General features: G+C 36.7%; 1 protein-coding gene across 3 annotated transcripts in view; it reads left to right on the forward strand.

Moving 5' to 3' along the window:
• Positions 1-12,296, forward strand: part of MTR (5-methyltetrahydrofolate-homocysteine methyltransferase) — a 48,692-nt gene extending 36,396 nt beyond the window's left edge. For all 3 annotated transcript variants that reach the window (XM_072333306.1, XM_072333307.1, XM_072333309.1), the window contains 9 exons: positions 1,463-1,544; positions 2,343-2,441; positions 3,399-3,474; positions 4,831-4,986; positions 5,729-5,925; positions 8,289-8,489; positions 9,769-9,961; positions 10,572-10,684; positions 10,818-12,296. In XM_072333306.1, coding sequence (XP_072189407.1) covers positions 1,463-1,544; positions 2,343-2,441; positions 3,399-3,474; positions 4,831-4,986; positions 5,729-5,925; positions 8,289-8,489; positions 9,769-9,961; positions 10,572-10,684; positions 10,818-10,904 — 1,204 coding nt within the window. In that variant the 3' untranslated portion in view covers positions 10,905-12,296. The remainder of the gene's footprint in view (positions 1-1,462; positions 1,545-2,342; positions 2,442-3,398; positions 3,475-4,830; positions 4,987-5,728; positions 5,926-8,288; positions 8,490-9,768; positions 9,962-10,571; positions 10,685-10,817) is intronic.
• Positions 12,297-16,813: the final 4,517 nt, after the last annotated feature.

Here is a 16,813-nt window from a genome sequence, read left to right on the forward strand (position 1 = left end):
TCTGTCTTTTTTGTGTGTAAAGAGCACAGCTCTAATTAATTGATGTAAAATAAGCAGCATCAAACAGATCTGTAAAATTTATAGGTAGAGAGGTATGCAGACAGCAGCATAAATTTTGTCCTCAAATGTGAAAATAATTGAATAATAAATAAAATGTGTTTTGTATTCATAAACAATTTTACTCACATGAACTCTATATAATCGTGCAAATGACCAGACACAGTTTTTTCAAAATGTGTAAGATGAAGGTATGCTTTATGGAAAACTAGATTAGTGGTATATATTTAATTTTACTTACACAGCTTTAAGTTCAACCTCATGTGTTCTGAAAAGTTGTGTACATGTTAGAGCTTGCTAATGAAAAACTGTCTGTGTTTATTCTCTGAAATAGGTAGACATCATGATTCATAATGGGTAGACCATATGTACTTGGAAAGGCAGAAAATGAGATTAGTTTGAAAGAAGGAGGCTAGATTCTGACTACGGAATCTACATAATGAAGTTTCATTTTAACTTACAGCAATGTTTGTGTTACTTGCTCTGCCACTTTGTAAAGTTCAGCTGTTGGCAAATAATGGTGATGGTTTTATTGTGGTAGCATTTGTTTAAAAAAATATGTACCTGATGATACATTGCCACTATAGGATTATGCTCTGTTTACTTTTTTTTTGTTTCTATCAAAATGGATGATAAAGTATATTTCTTTCTAGTAAAATGAGCTGCAAATATATCATCATCACCTATAATCAAGTTAAGGTGATCTTAGACAACTGGTTACTGAACTGTTGCACAGTCATCATTAACCTTATGTTCAAGTGCTTTTACTATTTGATAGAAACTGAAGAAAAGGGAGGTTAGGCTTCTGTTCAGAGCTGCTAACTACTGATTGGAATTTGAGTATTTTTGAAATTAACTGGGAGTTCTTAATTTAGATGACTTAGCAGATGCATGTCTGTTATGTTTTAATGCCATTGGCAGAATTCCTTTTTCAAGTGAATGGAAAGCTTCTGCTTCTGAAGTAGAGCATTATAGAAAGTAATCATCACTGGGATACATTAATGTTAATCCACACACCCAGTAGATAGCATGCAGGAGGGAAAGCTGAAAGATGAGCAAACAAGATTTTACCTTTTTGGTTTGTTTTTCATTAGGTTTAGTTTGGAAGTTTCTCACTGAAATTTCTGAGAACTAAGCTAATGAATTGCTGACTTTCGATCAGCTGGTAAGACACTGAGGGAATATAAGCTGCCCCATTACTTGTGAAGCATTCTGATACTCTTTGAAGAAAAGTTTTTATGTAGCTAGTATTAAAAATCTGCTACTCATTGATGGTTTCTTGTTTTGATATTCTAGTCTGTGAATTGTCAGGATGTCTTTCATATTTTGCAGCAGCTATTGTTTGTTTTCCTGCTTTTCTTTGTTTCAGTTGTGAAATGCTCACTCTTTTTCTTTTTCATTTAAGAACACACACGGCAGTTAAAATTGCCCCCCGCTATAGTGCACCTGTAATTCATGTCCTGGATGCATCCAAGAGTGTTGTGGTTGTAAGTTCTAATTTATAATTTTCTCATTTATGCAAATATATATGCTCTGCTTTTCTTTCTTATGCCTCTCATTTTTTGTCTAAGATGTAACATTGTGGCAAAAAATGGAAGAGATGCTACAGAGACCACTTCCCAAACTAGTGTTTAGTGTTCCTAAACTAGTCAGCAATATTTTTTATAGCCACTTAGTTATCTCATCAAGCTGATTTGACTTACTGTCATTGGATACCTATATTTATGTGTTGGTTTATCTAGTGGTGCTGACGTGATTCACTCTGAATCCTTCACTGTAGTTCTGAAATGTTTAAAAACAAGTAGAGATTTGATTATATGTGATCTACTGTTCTCCCTGTTTTCAGTGCATTTGTGTGATTAGAGATATGGCAACAGGAAAGCAGTACTATGAAGTGACTGACTGAAGATTTTTGGAATAGGAGCTCGCTGTTAGACAAATAGGTAGTATTAACAGAAAAAATAAATGATGGAAAGAAGTACCTGCTTGTTGTTTCCTTGACTGTTCAGCCTCTAGAGTCATAGAGTATCCCTCTTCCGGGTCTTTTGAGAACCAGATGGGACTCTGCTAATATCGTCTGTGTAGACGGGCAGTATTCTCACTCATAATCAGATGTTTAAATATGTTTTGAATATAGTTCGCCTTTTAGTGGTAGGCTTAAGTTAGTATTGTCAGGTGTAATTGCCTAAAGTTCACTGAAACTAGCCTCTGAAAGATACCTTAGTCAGAAATTCATACTGTGTTCTCATAGTATGTACTTTGTGTGTTCTCTTTCCTTTCTGCAGTGCTCCCAGCTCTTAGATGAAAGTGTAAAGGATGAGTTCTTTGAAGAAATATTAGAGGAATATGAAGAAATTAGGCAAGAGCACTATGAGTCTCTCAAGGTACAAATGTAATTAACCTAGTTCTTTTTCTTGTTTGAAGTGGTAGGTGCTTATATAATTACTACCTCTGAGTTTCAGCTCTTTATGAAGACCTTGATGTACACTTGTGCTGATTTTGAAGAAATACGTGCATGTGTGTGTATATATATATGTATATATATATATATGTGTGTGTGTGTATGTATATATATATATATACACATACATTTAGCCTATAATTCTTCATGAGTCTAACATACTGCTGGCAAATTCTTGATGGTCTGAAATGAAAACTCACTGAAATATGGGATATCTCTGTGAGGCTGGCAGTCATGTCAGCTTAACCAGTCTTCAGGAGACCAGTGCTCTCCTATGGCAGTAGCTGAAAACAGGAAAATACACTGAGGTAACTAAAATGACACCAATTGCTTTTGCTGATCCTGTACTGGGTTCTATTGAGTGCTTCACACTACCACATTTTCCTGTTGTTTGTGTTGTTTTGGTTATGGATCTGAGCAGTTTTGAAGTAGAGAACTTGGACTGCAATTTTAAAAGAGCGAAGGGAAAGCAGGAAGAAATGAAAGGTGGGGAGTGGCAGTGCACATATAGACTTTGTCTGTTTTGTCATTTTTGTAGGGAAACGTAGAAGCAAACTGCAAGTGATATTATTTTTCAAAGGTCTCCTGATAGACAGAGATAAAGGTTGAGGTTTCCTACTCAGAAGAGTGAGTCCAGCCAAGTTTAAGACTGTCTTTTATAAGATCAGCCCATACATAGACTGAGGTCACCAAGTGCAAGACTCTCATTTAAAAAGAATTTTGTAGTGAATTCAGTTAGGAGTTTTTGGAATTGAAAATAGTTTTTTTTCTCAGAATTGTCCTTTAGAAGGATTTTACTAGAACTGTATGACCACTGCAATGATTAGAATTTGTTAGAAAGATGGGTGTTTTTATAAGAGTAACCTTTATGTATGTACAGGAAAGAAGGTACTTGTCTCTACAGCAAGCTAGAAGAAAAGGTTTCCATAATGACTGGTTGTCAGACCACAAACCCGGTGAGTTTATTTGTTGTTGGTGGTAGAGGTGGTGATTTTGTCATGTTTTTGTTTCATTTTGTCTGTTTATTTAGATAATTGGATGATGCTTTGTTAAACTTCAAGACATAGTAGCATTGTGTTAGAAATCGGGTAACAACTTGAATAAACTCATGTCTGTATGAGCAGACTTTTTTCCATTGTTTAAGTTCTATCTTGCTGTCCGTTTCAACTTTATATTTTTTCACAGTAATTAAACAACAACAAAACATTTCAAAACAGAAATTAATAAGAAATTGGGAAAAAACGTCTAAAACAGAATCACCTGTAACCCCACGTAATCAAAAATAAGAGTAATGCACCCTTTCCAAAATAATATTGAATTGGCTCGTACTGCTTCCAAGCAACACAAGTTGTGACATGCCACTTTATCAAATTCCTGCTTACAGTTTAATGGAGGAAGAGGTAGACATTTTTTCTACCTGTCTCTTGTAACTTTTTAGTTGTTTTAATAGTAAACACCAGAAATATAAACAGCCTTCCACAAGAAGGTGCCTCCTGTAGTGGCATTAACAGGTGACTGCTTTGTCACTTCATTTACAAGACTATTGCAGATTAACCCCTCTTAGGCAGCTAAGCTGCGCACAGCTGCTCACTCACTCCCACCCCACTGGAATGGGGAAGAGAATCTGAAGGATAAAACAGGAAATTTGAACATAGTATCACATGTGCTGCTTCAAAGAGAATTATATCTATTCTAGTGAAAACCAGCGCAAAGTTTCAAGGAAATGCTAATTTTCAGTAGCTCATATTAATAAAAGTTGTGTTCTAAAGTAGTGAGCAGCGGAGATAAAACGAGTACAGAGCTTGTAGCTGTATCATATCATAGATCCATATCTCTTTCAGTTCTGATCATACACACAACAATGTGTGATGGTAGCAGAAGCTCTTACAAATTCCATATTAATTGTCAGAGCTATTTTACAGTACTATAGTGCATTATGTCTGTAAATAGAAAGTGGTATTTGTAATTGTGTATGACACAGGCCTATGGAATCTTTTGGGTATGGGTATGTTGATTTTATGGTCTTACATTAAATATTTTGTCCCATTAAATAAGTGGAGAATTCCAACATTAAGTAAGAGTTGATTTACAGGAAGGTACAAAAGACCTTACATTTTCTATTCGAACTTTTTATTTTATTATTTTATTTTTTTAAACCCAGAGTATGGCCTGACTTGTGAAGGATGTGACACTGAGAATTTGAAATTACTTTAGAAGAGTTCATTTGCAGTGATGGAGGCTGGGAAGCAGCAATTATAAGAGCAGTATTAAATAATTGTCTTCATGTCAGATTGTACTTCTGATTCCTACAGTGAAACCAAAATTCATTGGTACGAAAGTCTTTGAAGATTATGATCTGAAGAGGCTAATAGAATACATCGACTGGAAGCCTTTCTTTGATGTTTGGCAGCTTAGAGGAAAATATCCCAACCGGGGTTTTCCTAAAGTCTTTAATGATAAAACAGTAGGTAAGTAAGTAAATTGCATTTACTTTGTGCACGTGCAGCATTCAGATTGTCAATGTTTTGAAATAGACAGAAATGGTGAAAATACATTCTGGAGGTTGGTGACCCTGCCAATGGCAGGGGGACTGGAACTTGATGATCCTTGAGGACCCTTTCCAACCCAAGCCATTCTATGATCATTGACACTTAAATATTACTGAAGTAATTTGTGTAAAACAACATTTACTGATGTTGTCACGTGAGGCAGGAAGGTGCTTAGTCATATTTAGAAGTCACTGCTAAAACAGGGGTTGCTCTTTTAATGACAGAAAATGGCAGCAGAGCAATTAGCACATATCCCTGTTAAGGATGAAGATATCAAGAGGGCTCTTTCTCTTTCTGATACAACTCAGTAGGCTTTGGAATACATGATGAAACTGAAGTAAATGTTTTGGATCTACTGCATTGTGGTAATATAGGTGCATGCACATTTTCCCTATTGCTCATTTCATTCTGAGTCGTCTGCCCCAACTAGGATGGTGATGACTGTAGTATTTCTTTTGAGATGCATATTGTTATGACATACAACTTGTTACAGCTGTTCAGACACTATCACACTGCTACGCTCACTGTTTGCTGTAGCTGACAGATGGTTGCAGTAGAGAATTTTGTGGAAAATGAACCAATCTTAAGTAATTCTTAGTCTTGTTCACATGGTTGTGAATGCTTGCCTTTTCTAAAGGTTCTCTCTTTTTTTTTTAAATAGGTGAAGAAGCACGGAAAGTTTATAACGATGCTCAAAATCTTCTGAAAATATTGATAAATCAAAAGAAATTACAAGCCAGAGGTGTGCTTGGGTTCTGGCCAGCTCGAAGTGTTCAAGATGATATCTATTTGTATGCTGTTGAAGAGGCAGTGGGATCTTCAGAACCAATAGCAAAATTCTGTGGCCTGAGGCAACAGGTAAAGTGACAGAACACTTATTAAATACAGTGATTATTTTTTTCTGAATTGCAGGAATAGAACAGAAATGTTGTAATAAAATCTGTGCAGTAAATAATTGCCATTATCTGTCTGCACTTGTCTTGCCATTTCTTTCAGTAACAACAAGATCTTGCTAGTAATGACCCAAGTATTTCTATTTTAGTATTTGCAGTATTCTGCATTGTAATAGTTGTACAGAATGCTTCATAGACTTGGCAGCTTCAAATCTGTTTTCTCTCTTCATTTTAATATTTAAACATTCTAAGGCACTGTGCTGTATATACTCATCAAGTTAGTCCTGCATGCTAAGTTAGAACCTAATAACATCCCTGGTTTCTACCTTAAATTTCTGTTTGGGTATGTTAAAGATTAAAAATAATTCTTATAAAAATACCTGGAAACTAAAGCTCAGTGGAGACGAATGTTTCTGATAATCTTAATTTTTTATATAAAAATCTTCATATGAAGAGGCAGTTCTTGCTGCTAATTGCAGTTGTGAGAATCATTATTTTAAGTATTTATGCTTGAATCATACTGGAATTTGCATTTTTTCTTTTTAATAACTTGTACATTTTCCAGATATTCTGCTTCTTTCTTCCCTGCATTTCAGTTTGACTTCTTGATAGTTCACATATTTAGTCATCAAATATGGCAGGAACAAATTTTTGAAGTACATTATTCTTACTCTGTGCCAGTGTTGCAAAATTGCCCCGAGAAGTAAATAGCTTAAAGTTTATCTACCAGCTCCCTGGAATAGGTATTCCATTGCATAGAGACTGATCTTAGTGTATTTTCAAGTCCATGGCAGATGTTTATATAAACAGTTCTCTGAAACATTCAGGGGAGGCTGTTCCAGGGCCTAACTACCTAGTTAAACATTTTAATAGCCCACATAAATTAAGTTTACTACATTTTCTTTTCCCGTTCTTTTTATCTCGTGTGTTTGCAATTCATTGAGGATTTCTGGGAAGGTGGGAGCATGAAACAACATAACTGTGGGTACCATCCCTTTGGACTTTCACCCATTTTAGCTGAATGTATTTCAGTCTAGTGTATGTAGTGATCCAGCAGAGACTTCTCCAAAGAAGAATAGAAAAGAATAATGGTCTTGTGTTTTGTATATAAAATCTTCCTCTTGGTACACAGAGTTCTCTCTATGATGATGCCATCATTAAGCATGAGATGTGAATCTGCAAGCTAGAGATGTTTAGTCTTGTAACTATGATCAATACAAAAGAACCCTAAATTTAAATAGAGATCAAATGAAGGAAAACAAAATGTCTTCTGTTTTATGGTACTTGTTATAACCTGATAGTATACAGAATTTACTGGCCATTTATCTTTGGTTGTGAGAGGCGATGGCGGTTGTTTTGTTTTTGTTTTTTAAACTATATTTGGGATTGGGTTGAAAGCATTGTTAAACACTGAAATAGTACCATAGAATAAGAAAACTTGGAGAGGATTCTTCAGTCAAGTGATAGCTATGATCTAATTTTATTTCTTTGTAAGTCGTCCCACATTTTTTTTCAACAGCAGTTATGTTCCTACAACAAATACTGATTTCATCCTCAGCTTCTTGTTAGATGTGAAACTTCTTGTTTGATGGTGTTGCCAGCATTCAGTCGCCTCTTTCTATTCCCTTTTTTCCATTTTGGGAAAGGGTGTGGTGAATGGGGTCTTTCCTTTTTGCATAAACCCCCTTAGACCTTGTTTGGGGTTTAACTTTTCAGTAGTGATAGATGCATTTTGTTTCAGTTTGTACACGGACAGTCCTAACGTAATTCCCGGAGTGCTGTTTTTTCTGTACCTATTGAGCATGTGGTTTGTGGCATAAGAAACAAGGAGTGTTTATAGACTCTCACAGGCATTCCATAGTGGGAGCTGCTGAAGAGTTCTGCAGTTTGCATAGTTGAGGTGCATCCATCAGCTATCCATTTTGTTGACAAATGTGGAGTCTGAGTGTTACAGATGGAAAATTCCTCTTGGTCCCCAGTGGTTGGCACAAGAGTGTTTGCTATTTTGTAATACTTTGTCTGCAGAATAAGCTGTTAAATTTTACCAGCTGTAAATAGAACCAGAACATCTCTCTGTGTCTGTTCAGTACAGCATCTCCCTCCTTTGACATATTGTTTTTTAGTGATCTAAACACCCTCAGAAGAATAGAAGTGCTTTTCATCTAATTTAAGGAGAGGAAAGCTGTTGTGGCTCAAAGACTTAGTTAGGTATATGTCAGAAATGCCCCAGGCCCTTTAGTCTTAAAAATACTGGTGTCTGAATCAATAATGCACTAATAATATATTCTTTTAATGTTCTGGCTTATTTATTTATTTATTTCACTTTAGGCTGAAAAAGATTCTGCCTGTACAGATCCGTATTACTGTCTCTCTGACTTCATAGCACCACTGGATTCTGGCATTTGTGACTACTTAGGCCTTTTTGCTGTAGCCTGCTTTGGTGTAGATGAGTTATGCAATGACTTTAGGAGACAGGATGATGAGTACAATATCATAATGGTAAAGGCACTTGGAGATCGACTGGCTGAGGTATGAAGTTTTCTCATGTTTCCGTGCAAATATTCTGTGCTCTAGATTTGACAAACTGCTGTTTCAGGTTTTAACATAGACTTAGACTGTTGTGTTAGTGCATGCCCTGTATTAAATCTGGAAGTGAACTGGTTCTACTGAGCTTCTCTTAAGAGGAGAGTTCTCTTCCGAGCCATCTGTACCTACCAGCTGCAAAAACTTCAACTTCTTTATGGGCGTTTTGATAATTGGTAGAATTTAGTATGTTTTTAAACAAGGCAGCTTAAACAAAACTGTCTTCAAATATTGCTTCACATACAAGAGAATGAGTGTTCAGACCCAGACTGAACACCCCAGTATTCTTGAGTTACTTGACACTGCACTGATGTGCTTTCAACTTCAATGGTAACCATGGAGATGTGTCCAGGTCACAACTCTTTTGATTCAATGTACCTTAGACTTGAACAGGCATGCTCTTAAAGCTGTAACTGAAGTGGTTTAGAAAGTTCTGTCCCTTCTCTCCAACTCTACCTCTGTCTGCTCGCCACCATGCTTATACCTAAGTAATCAGTGCAAAATTTATAGGAACTTCAGTACAAGTACAAGTAGAATTGGCTGTAGTTGTGTATTTTAAACTGTATGAGAGTTTTAGAAATAATTCTTTGATGCCTTTGAAGGATGTTTACTGAAGTGGAAATTTCTCCTGAATGCAGCCACTGCTGGCAGAGTAGTGTTAGTCTGTAAGAACAGGTGCAAAACAACTGCCACTCACTTTCAGTCATAGGAAAGATACAATGCTGAAAAAGAGCAGTAGTCTGTACTTACATCTGATACTAGTATGGCCAGAATGATGTGGCATTCCATAGGTAGATCTGGAGGAGATATCCAAACTAGACCTGTTGTCTTCAGTGCTTTGATGATGTACCTACCCATAGTTACCTATGTAATTACCATTACATACTGAACTTCATTTTCTTTAGTTACTGCTTTAAATACTTATTTAACTGCAGGTTTTTAAAGCAGGATAACAAAAATTATCTACCATTAAGAGAAAAAACTGAAGCACCTGAACTGGAAAAATAAGCATGCTATGGAAATCTTAATGTGATCAAAGTCTTCACCTACTATAAGATTTAAAAAGTGTTAAAATATTAAAAGATCTTAAAAAAGTCAAAGTGGAAACAAGGAGAAAGTCTTTATCATTGTACATCTTCATCAAATAACTATTGCATTAATTTCCACAAAGAAATATATATTATTTTGTGGAAACGACATGTATATATTTGCCCTGTCTTTCAAGGCATTTGCTGAGGAGCTCCATGAAAGAGTTAGAAGGGAATTCTGGGCTTATTGTAGTGATGAGCAGCTAAATCTTTCTGACCTGCGCAAGATTAAATACGAAGGAATTCGGCCTGCTCCTGGTTATCCAAGCCAGCCTGACCATACCGAAAAACTCACCATGTGGAAGCTTGCTAACATTGAGGAAACAACAGGTAACTACATCAACATTACTGAGACTTTTCAATTGTTTTTGTTTAATGAGAGAATGAAATGCCAGCAAAACAAAGAATGGGTGTGTGCAGAACTGCACGTAAAATGGAACTGACATGGTTCTGGAAATTGCTGCTATTCCTCTTCCATTGTTGCTTTCCTCATGCAAGGAAAAAAAAATACAAAATACTTCCAATGGTTTTGCTAAAGGAGTTTTGTCCTTAGTTAGCAAATTGCATGCAAACAGGGCTTTGCTACACAGAGAGAAAAATTCTAGCATCCTTATGGCTACAAGATGACATTCCATATATAGACAAAACAGAAGCAAATTCTGCTGTGTGTTTCCTGGTCTGAAGTAACCTTGAGACGATAACTTTAAAAATAAGAAATTCTATTGGTTTTCCTGTAATGAAGAGTAATGAAAGTCTGCAATATATGTTAAGTTTTATATATTTTCTTTGGAATGGATAAGTAGAGAATAGTTTTATCTTTTTAACTCGTTGGAAAGCTTCTTGATTGTGAGTTTGCTGGAAGCTGTCTGACAGAAAAAGACTCTGAACTTATGCTTATTTTCAATCTGGAGAACAAGTATGTTTTCATTCTCTTTTTCAGGAATTGGTTTAACTGAATCACTGGCAATGACACCTGCTTCTTCAGTTTCTGGCCTCTACTTTTCCAGTCCCAAATCAAAATATTTTGCTGTTGGCAAGATATGTAAAGATCAGGTAACTCGCGCAGTCTGTTGAAGTAGCGTTACAGCATTCAAAAACAGCTTTTGTCCAGCTGCTTCAAAAGCTTTTGTCAACACAAAAAGCCAGAGATCCCAAATTTTTATTGTGTTTTGTGTTCCCTTTGCAGGTGGAAGATTATGCACTGAGAAAAAAAATGTCTGTGGCAGAAGTGGAGAAATGGCTGGGACCCATTCTGGGATATGATGCTGAATAACTGTGAGAGATATGTAGGCAAGCATTTCCTTTTGATGGTCCATTTGCCAGAAGGAAGAATGAATTGGCATCTGTTATCCTTTATCACTGCCCTTAGTGTTCTTTGGAAGTGCTTTATTGTTTTTTTGTCACTGGTGTGGTCCAAAAAAAGCCCAGAACCACAACTACCCCAACAAACTAAATGAATTCAAATGCAAGAAGAAAATTCTTCCTATTGAGAAGTTCTCTTCCATCCAGCTCAGTATTTTGTCTTATTGTTCTTAATTTTTGATCAAGGGACTTATACTTCAGATGTACCAGGTATATGGGACCATGAATGCCTTACAAACCTTAGTCCTAGCAATATGCAGGGTGAGATGTGGAAGTTTCACTGCCCTCTTATCCTTAGGAAGGCTTTGAAATGCGGGCCACATATGTCTTGTTGACTGTGGACTGATGTTCAACAGATCTTTTGTTATTTGAATGTGTATTGGCAACTCAATGTCATACAGAAATATCATGTGATTTTGTTTTTTTCCTTTGAAGTCAGCAAAGGTTTTAAACTGAGTTACCAAGAACAACCGGTGTACAAACAGATCGCCTTTCCTCAAATCTGTCTGCTCCAAAATTAGGTCTTGAGTGTTTGGTTTTTATGTCTATAAAACAACTCAGGTTTTAAAAATACTTTGTGATGATGGCGGTAGTTAAAACATCAAAAGAATATGATGTGTTGGAGTAATGCGATGTTGCATTATGATAAAACGTTAAATGAGATGACCGAGCCTGTTCAGTTGTATCATGCTTAATTCCAGCTGATCACAGTCTTTGTTTCTACTCTGAATAAAGTACAGTGATACTTTCCTGTCTTCCTATTTCACAGTTATATTCTGAGGATTGATTCATATACAAACAATCTTTTGTTTGTGAAAAGTATGAGAAGCATAGTTATTATCAGGCATTCAGAAATCTTGAAGTTGACCAGTGTTATACAAACTTCTAAGCTTCTGGCACCTTGATTTTAAAAAGCAAATAATAGCAACGCTATCATAAATAACAGTTAATACCATAGGATTGTTCTTCAGATTTAACTTCAAGTGAGCTCATTGTTCATAGCTTTTAACAATCCCCTAAAGTGCCTCAAGTATTATTTAAAAGTGAATGTCATAAAATATTATGGCAGGAAAGTCTCGTTTTTCTGATCTCTAACTGTAAAGAAAAAACCCATTTTACCTTTAAGTGATCTATCTGTAATCTGTTATGATTTTTGAAATATCTGTCTAACTTTACGCTAAAAGAATCATCTTTAATCAGCAGCTTAATAAAGGCTAAGCTGTCTATGCTGTTATCGTTATAGAATTGTTTGAACGGCAATAAACATTGCTATAATGTGAGTAAATAATTTCAGAATTAGTGTATGTGTTGTGTTATTAATCTAAAAGAATAAATGCTGCTATTGGGTTTTTAAAGTAGTTGAGGGTCGTGGTTTTGGCTGGGATAGAGCAAATTTTCTCTAAAGATGCTTATGTGATGCCAGGGTTTGGATACTGGGTGAAAATAGTGGTGACAGCAGTGATGTTATTGCTGAGCAATGCATACATAGTCAAGGTCTTTTGTATTTCTGACATTGCCCTGCCAGTGTGGAGCTGGAGGTGCACAAGTTGCTGGGAGAGGGCACAGCCAGGACAGCTGACCAGAACTAGCCAAAAGGATGTTTTGTGCCATATGGCCTCATGTTCAGCAGTAAAAGCTGGGGTGAAGGAGGAGGAAGAGGAGACATTCAGAGTGATGACTTTTGTCTTCCCAAGGAATCATTGTATGTGCTGAGCCCAGCTTTCCTGGGAGATTCTGAACATCTTCCTGCTCATGCAAAGTAGTGAATGAATTCCTTATTTTTTCTTGCTTGCATGTGTGATTTTTGCTTTATCTGGTAAACTGTCTTTATCTCAACCCATGAGTCTTAATAATCTTCTCCTCCTCCTCACCTTGGGAGAGTGAGCAAACAGTTCTGTGATGCTGAGCTGTTGCTAGGGTTAAACCACACCATCGAGTGTGTTCTTACATATTTATTATAAAAATAATATCTTCCTTTCTCTGCATATTAAGAGGCATAAGACATATCCTTGTTGATCAGCTGATTCTTGTTGCTGGAGTGATACTTTAGTAGAATGCTCTTTTATACTGCCAAAATACCAGGGGGAAAGAAAGTCATAGTAATGAAAATTTGGCCTTGAAGTATGGAGCCTGTAACAACTGAAATCTGTTCTGTTTTCTTTTTCACACATGCACCTTTGCCTCAGTTAATGTTTGGGATATGTCCTCTCAGCCACTCCTTATCTTCAGTGTTTGAAGGAGAGTGTCTCTTTAGTCTGACATTCATATTGGGAACATGCAAATGTGGTCAGAGCTTGACTTGAATGGTTTGATTTTGCTAGTTTGTTCATTTATTTTCCTAAAATGAACAGCAGGTATTGAGTAACTTCAGTTTCAGTGGATTCACAGTGACGCAGTAAGTAGGTCCAATGTAGTAGCCCAATGGAGATGTTATCTTGTGTTATAAGCAGCAGCTTTCAGATGCTATCCCACTTACTTTATCCATACACTGAGAAAGATCTTCATCTTTGTCTGCAAAACCTGCCATTGTGAGAACATGTTTGGAAGAGCTATTCCTGTTGTTATACCAATATTTTTAACTGGGACTGTTTTGAACTGTCTGTTGATATCTTGAGTAAGAGATTTTTTTGTTCTTCTTTCCAAAGAGAAGGTAAATTATAAAGGAAAATGGTCACATTTTTTTATCGATTGAGATGTTCGCTTACTTTTGATATTCATATTTTGTAGTCAGGCCAGCAGCATGGTGATTAAGTTTTGAGGCAGGTAAAATATTGGTAATTGTCAGGAGAGAATCATAGAATGGTTTGGATTGAAAGGGACCTTTAAAATCACCCAGTTCCAACCCCCTGCTATAGGCAGGGACACTTCCCAGTAGACTAGGTTGCTCCAAGCCTCATCCAGCTTGGCCTTGAGTGCTTCCAGGGAGAGGGGGAATACTATCCCTAAACTTGAATCTGCATTATGAGATCTAATTCAGAGCTGCTGTTACTCCTGGGAAGATCATAGATCAGTTTATTTTGTGTGGGAGTGATACTAATGGTGAGCTGATACTATTCCTCCCTATACACCTCCCTGATTTACTGTGTATTTTGAGAATATCTTACACCTTGCTGATGAAATTGGAGAACTATTTGCATCCTTGTTAAACAATATGAATCTTTCTTCACCCTTTCAGTTAACCTCTTTTCTGAAACACAGGTGGTTTCCAGAAGCAGTAATAGTGAGAAGGTGGACTTTAAGAAAATTAATTGTTAGAAGCTCTGTATTTCAGAAAGGGTCTAGTTTACTAATAACTGTGACTGGGTTTCATGGAGAATTCATTCACGTGTTGGCTGATTTACCTGAACACATCTTGAAACAAATCTGGATGTAATGTTGTTGGAGCACTGGAGGAGCAAGAGAAGAAGTAACTTTATAGTTCAGGACATTAGTTCCATACAGAAGCAGCAGCATGTGTTCTCAGTCACTGGAGAAATTATTCCTTTGTTTTCAGTTATCATATCCTTGGCATGGCAAAGCCCGTTCAGTTTCCTACAAGGTCATTTAATTTGATCATCAGGCCTGTGTAGGTGCCTCTTTGAAAATTAACATATACTGTGCACAGAATAGAAACATGTTTATCCCGCTTTCCCACTTAATTTGCATGCTGTCCAGTAAAGCACAGATCTGAAAAACCAATGCAGTAAGCTTCCATGTTCTTTTGTTCTATTAATACCACCGTGGTTGAATATCTTGAGATTTTTGACCATGCCAACATGCCTGATATAAATAGCTGTGCAAATAGAGCTCAGCTGAGATTACCAAACTTGGTGTTTTGGGATTTTTGATCCAACTTGAATGGGGATGTCTAAAAGCAAGCTGGAAATTATCCCTTGTGGCCCTAATCTACCATGATGACTGAGAAACTGAAGACCTTGTTTTCAGGAGTTTCTGCCTGAATGCCGTATCACCAGTATGGCCTTTGCCTAAAGATCCTGATCTCATGCTGCGGCGATGTCTGCTGTTCCTTCCTACAAAAAGAGCATGAAGTAAGTGGATGGAACATGGAAGTTCAGATAGACTTCATCTTAGTTCTTAGCCCAGCATCTTTTCTACTTCCTTATTAAACCAGCATCCCCCTTCTGCTTTTCCTTTTTCCTTTGAGCAGCCCCCTTAACCTGAATGTCAGTTTCCTCAGACAGGGCCCTTTGTAGACTCTGTCAAACTTCAAACTTCAACTGTAGAATGATTTTTAGAGTCTGTTTCAAAGTGCAAATCAGTTACCTGACCCAGGAAGAAGAACTGTTGCCTGGGAAGCATTGGATGTTAACATTAATTGGAGTTAATAGCTCTATCTTTAGGAGCCTTGCAATATCTTCGAGAAATTCCCATGCATGTAGGATGTGTACGTGTAGTAAAGGATCAGCTCTGTATCTGCATGGAGATGTTACCTACCCAGATCAGATCAAAGCTGTGATATAAATCTCTTTACTCATTGTTTTCTTTACTCAAGGTGTTTTAAATGTCGTTTTTTAATGTGTGAAAGAGTGCATCTTCATGGAATGTTTTGTTCTTTATTACTTTCCCTTACTTAGCCTATACTATTTTCCCTTTTCCTCCCCCACAATACAGGTGTGAAGATCGAACTCAGCTCTACTAACGACCCCCGAATGCCACATGTTGTCTGTGTGTATGTTCTTTTTTTTTTAATGAATAAATAGAAAATGTATATTACTTTTTTGTCATTAAATTTCAGAAAGCGAATAGGGAACTGTTTTTCCCTTTTAATCCAGGTATCTAGGTTGAGCTTCCCAAGTGAAGTACAAACAGAGGGTCTGGAAAGGTGTCAGCTCTCTGTGGTTGGTGGATCTTTCTGTACATTTGATCCTGTTATGACCATGTGAGAACAAATACGCACATATCTTTTTGTATTAGGGCAGCTGTGGTACAGAAAGTAAGAAGAAGCTGCACTGAATGGCGAAGACTTATTTAGCAAACTGGTCTTGAGAGGTACATCAGTAAAATGTGTGCTGTAAGTATTGTCATTGATCAAGGTGTTTTTCAACTGTTGTCTTTATCTTGTCTGTGCTCATCTGCTTTTATTTCCGGAGATCATTAATTGTGAGGCCCCATGCTTTGCAAAATACTTTACATGGTTCTCTTCATTTAATCAGGTGTTTATGATGAATGGCTTCACAGTAACTGTTTGCTGCAGTATTTTGGGCTGCCATAAACCTTTTGTAATTAAATAGATTGCTTTTCTTTAAAACGCTGTTATATAGCAATTACATTGCTTCTCTAAAGCCCACAAGATGAGAGTTGATTATCAATACCCGATTGAACAATTGTATTCATGGCCACGTGTTTGCAGGAGTGTCTCATTAGTCAAGAAGTTCGCTGCTTATGAAAACACAGCTATCTTAACACACCGTATCTAGGAAATAAATGGTAAAATGAAATGCTGCATTTTAATTTTCTTCCAGATGCTGTTCCTCAAACTGCAGGGCAGGTGAAGGAATAGAAGCCTTAATTCAGCGTTACAATAGTGTCTATACAAAGAAGTTGAGAAGCACTGAAACAAGAAAACTTAAAATTTCATGTGATATGATAAAATTTAATACTTGAACAGTATCTTGTTTTAAATAAAAATAATAAAAAATAAATATTAGGCAAAGAATCTATAAAACTGGAGGCAGCAGTCAGCTAAGGCTAACAAGATTTTAGGCTTGTGGCGACAGGATCAGCAGCATTTCATGCCATTTTAGGCATTAGTACGTGTTTTGCTTCAATCTTTTGTCAGTGTCTTCACAACAGAATCCTGCTGCTGTATCCAAATCCCTG

This window comes from Excalfactoria chinensis, chromosome 3 (genome assembly GCF_039878825.1).
Source record: "Excalfactoria chinensis isolate bCotChi1 chromosome 3, bCotChi1.hap2, whole genome shotgun sequence".
Classification (NCBI taxonomy): domain Eukaryota; kingdom Metazoa; phylum Chordata; class Aves; order Galliformes; family Phasianidae; genus Excalfactoria; species Excalfactoria chinensis.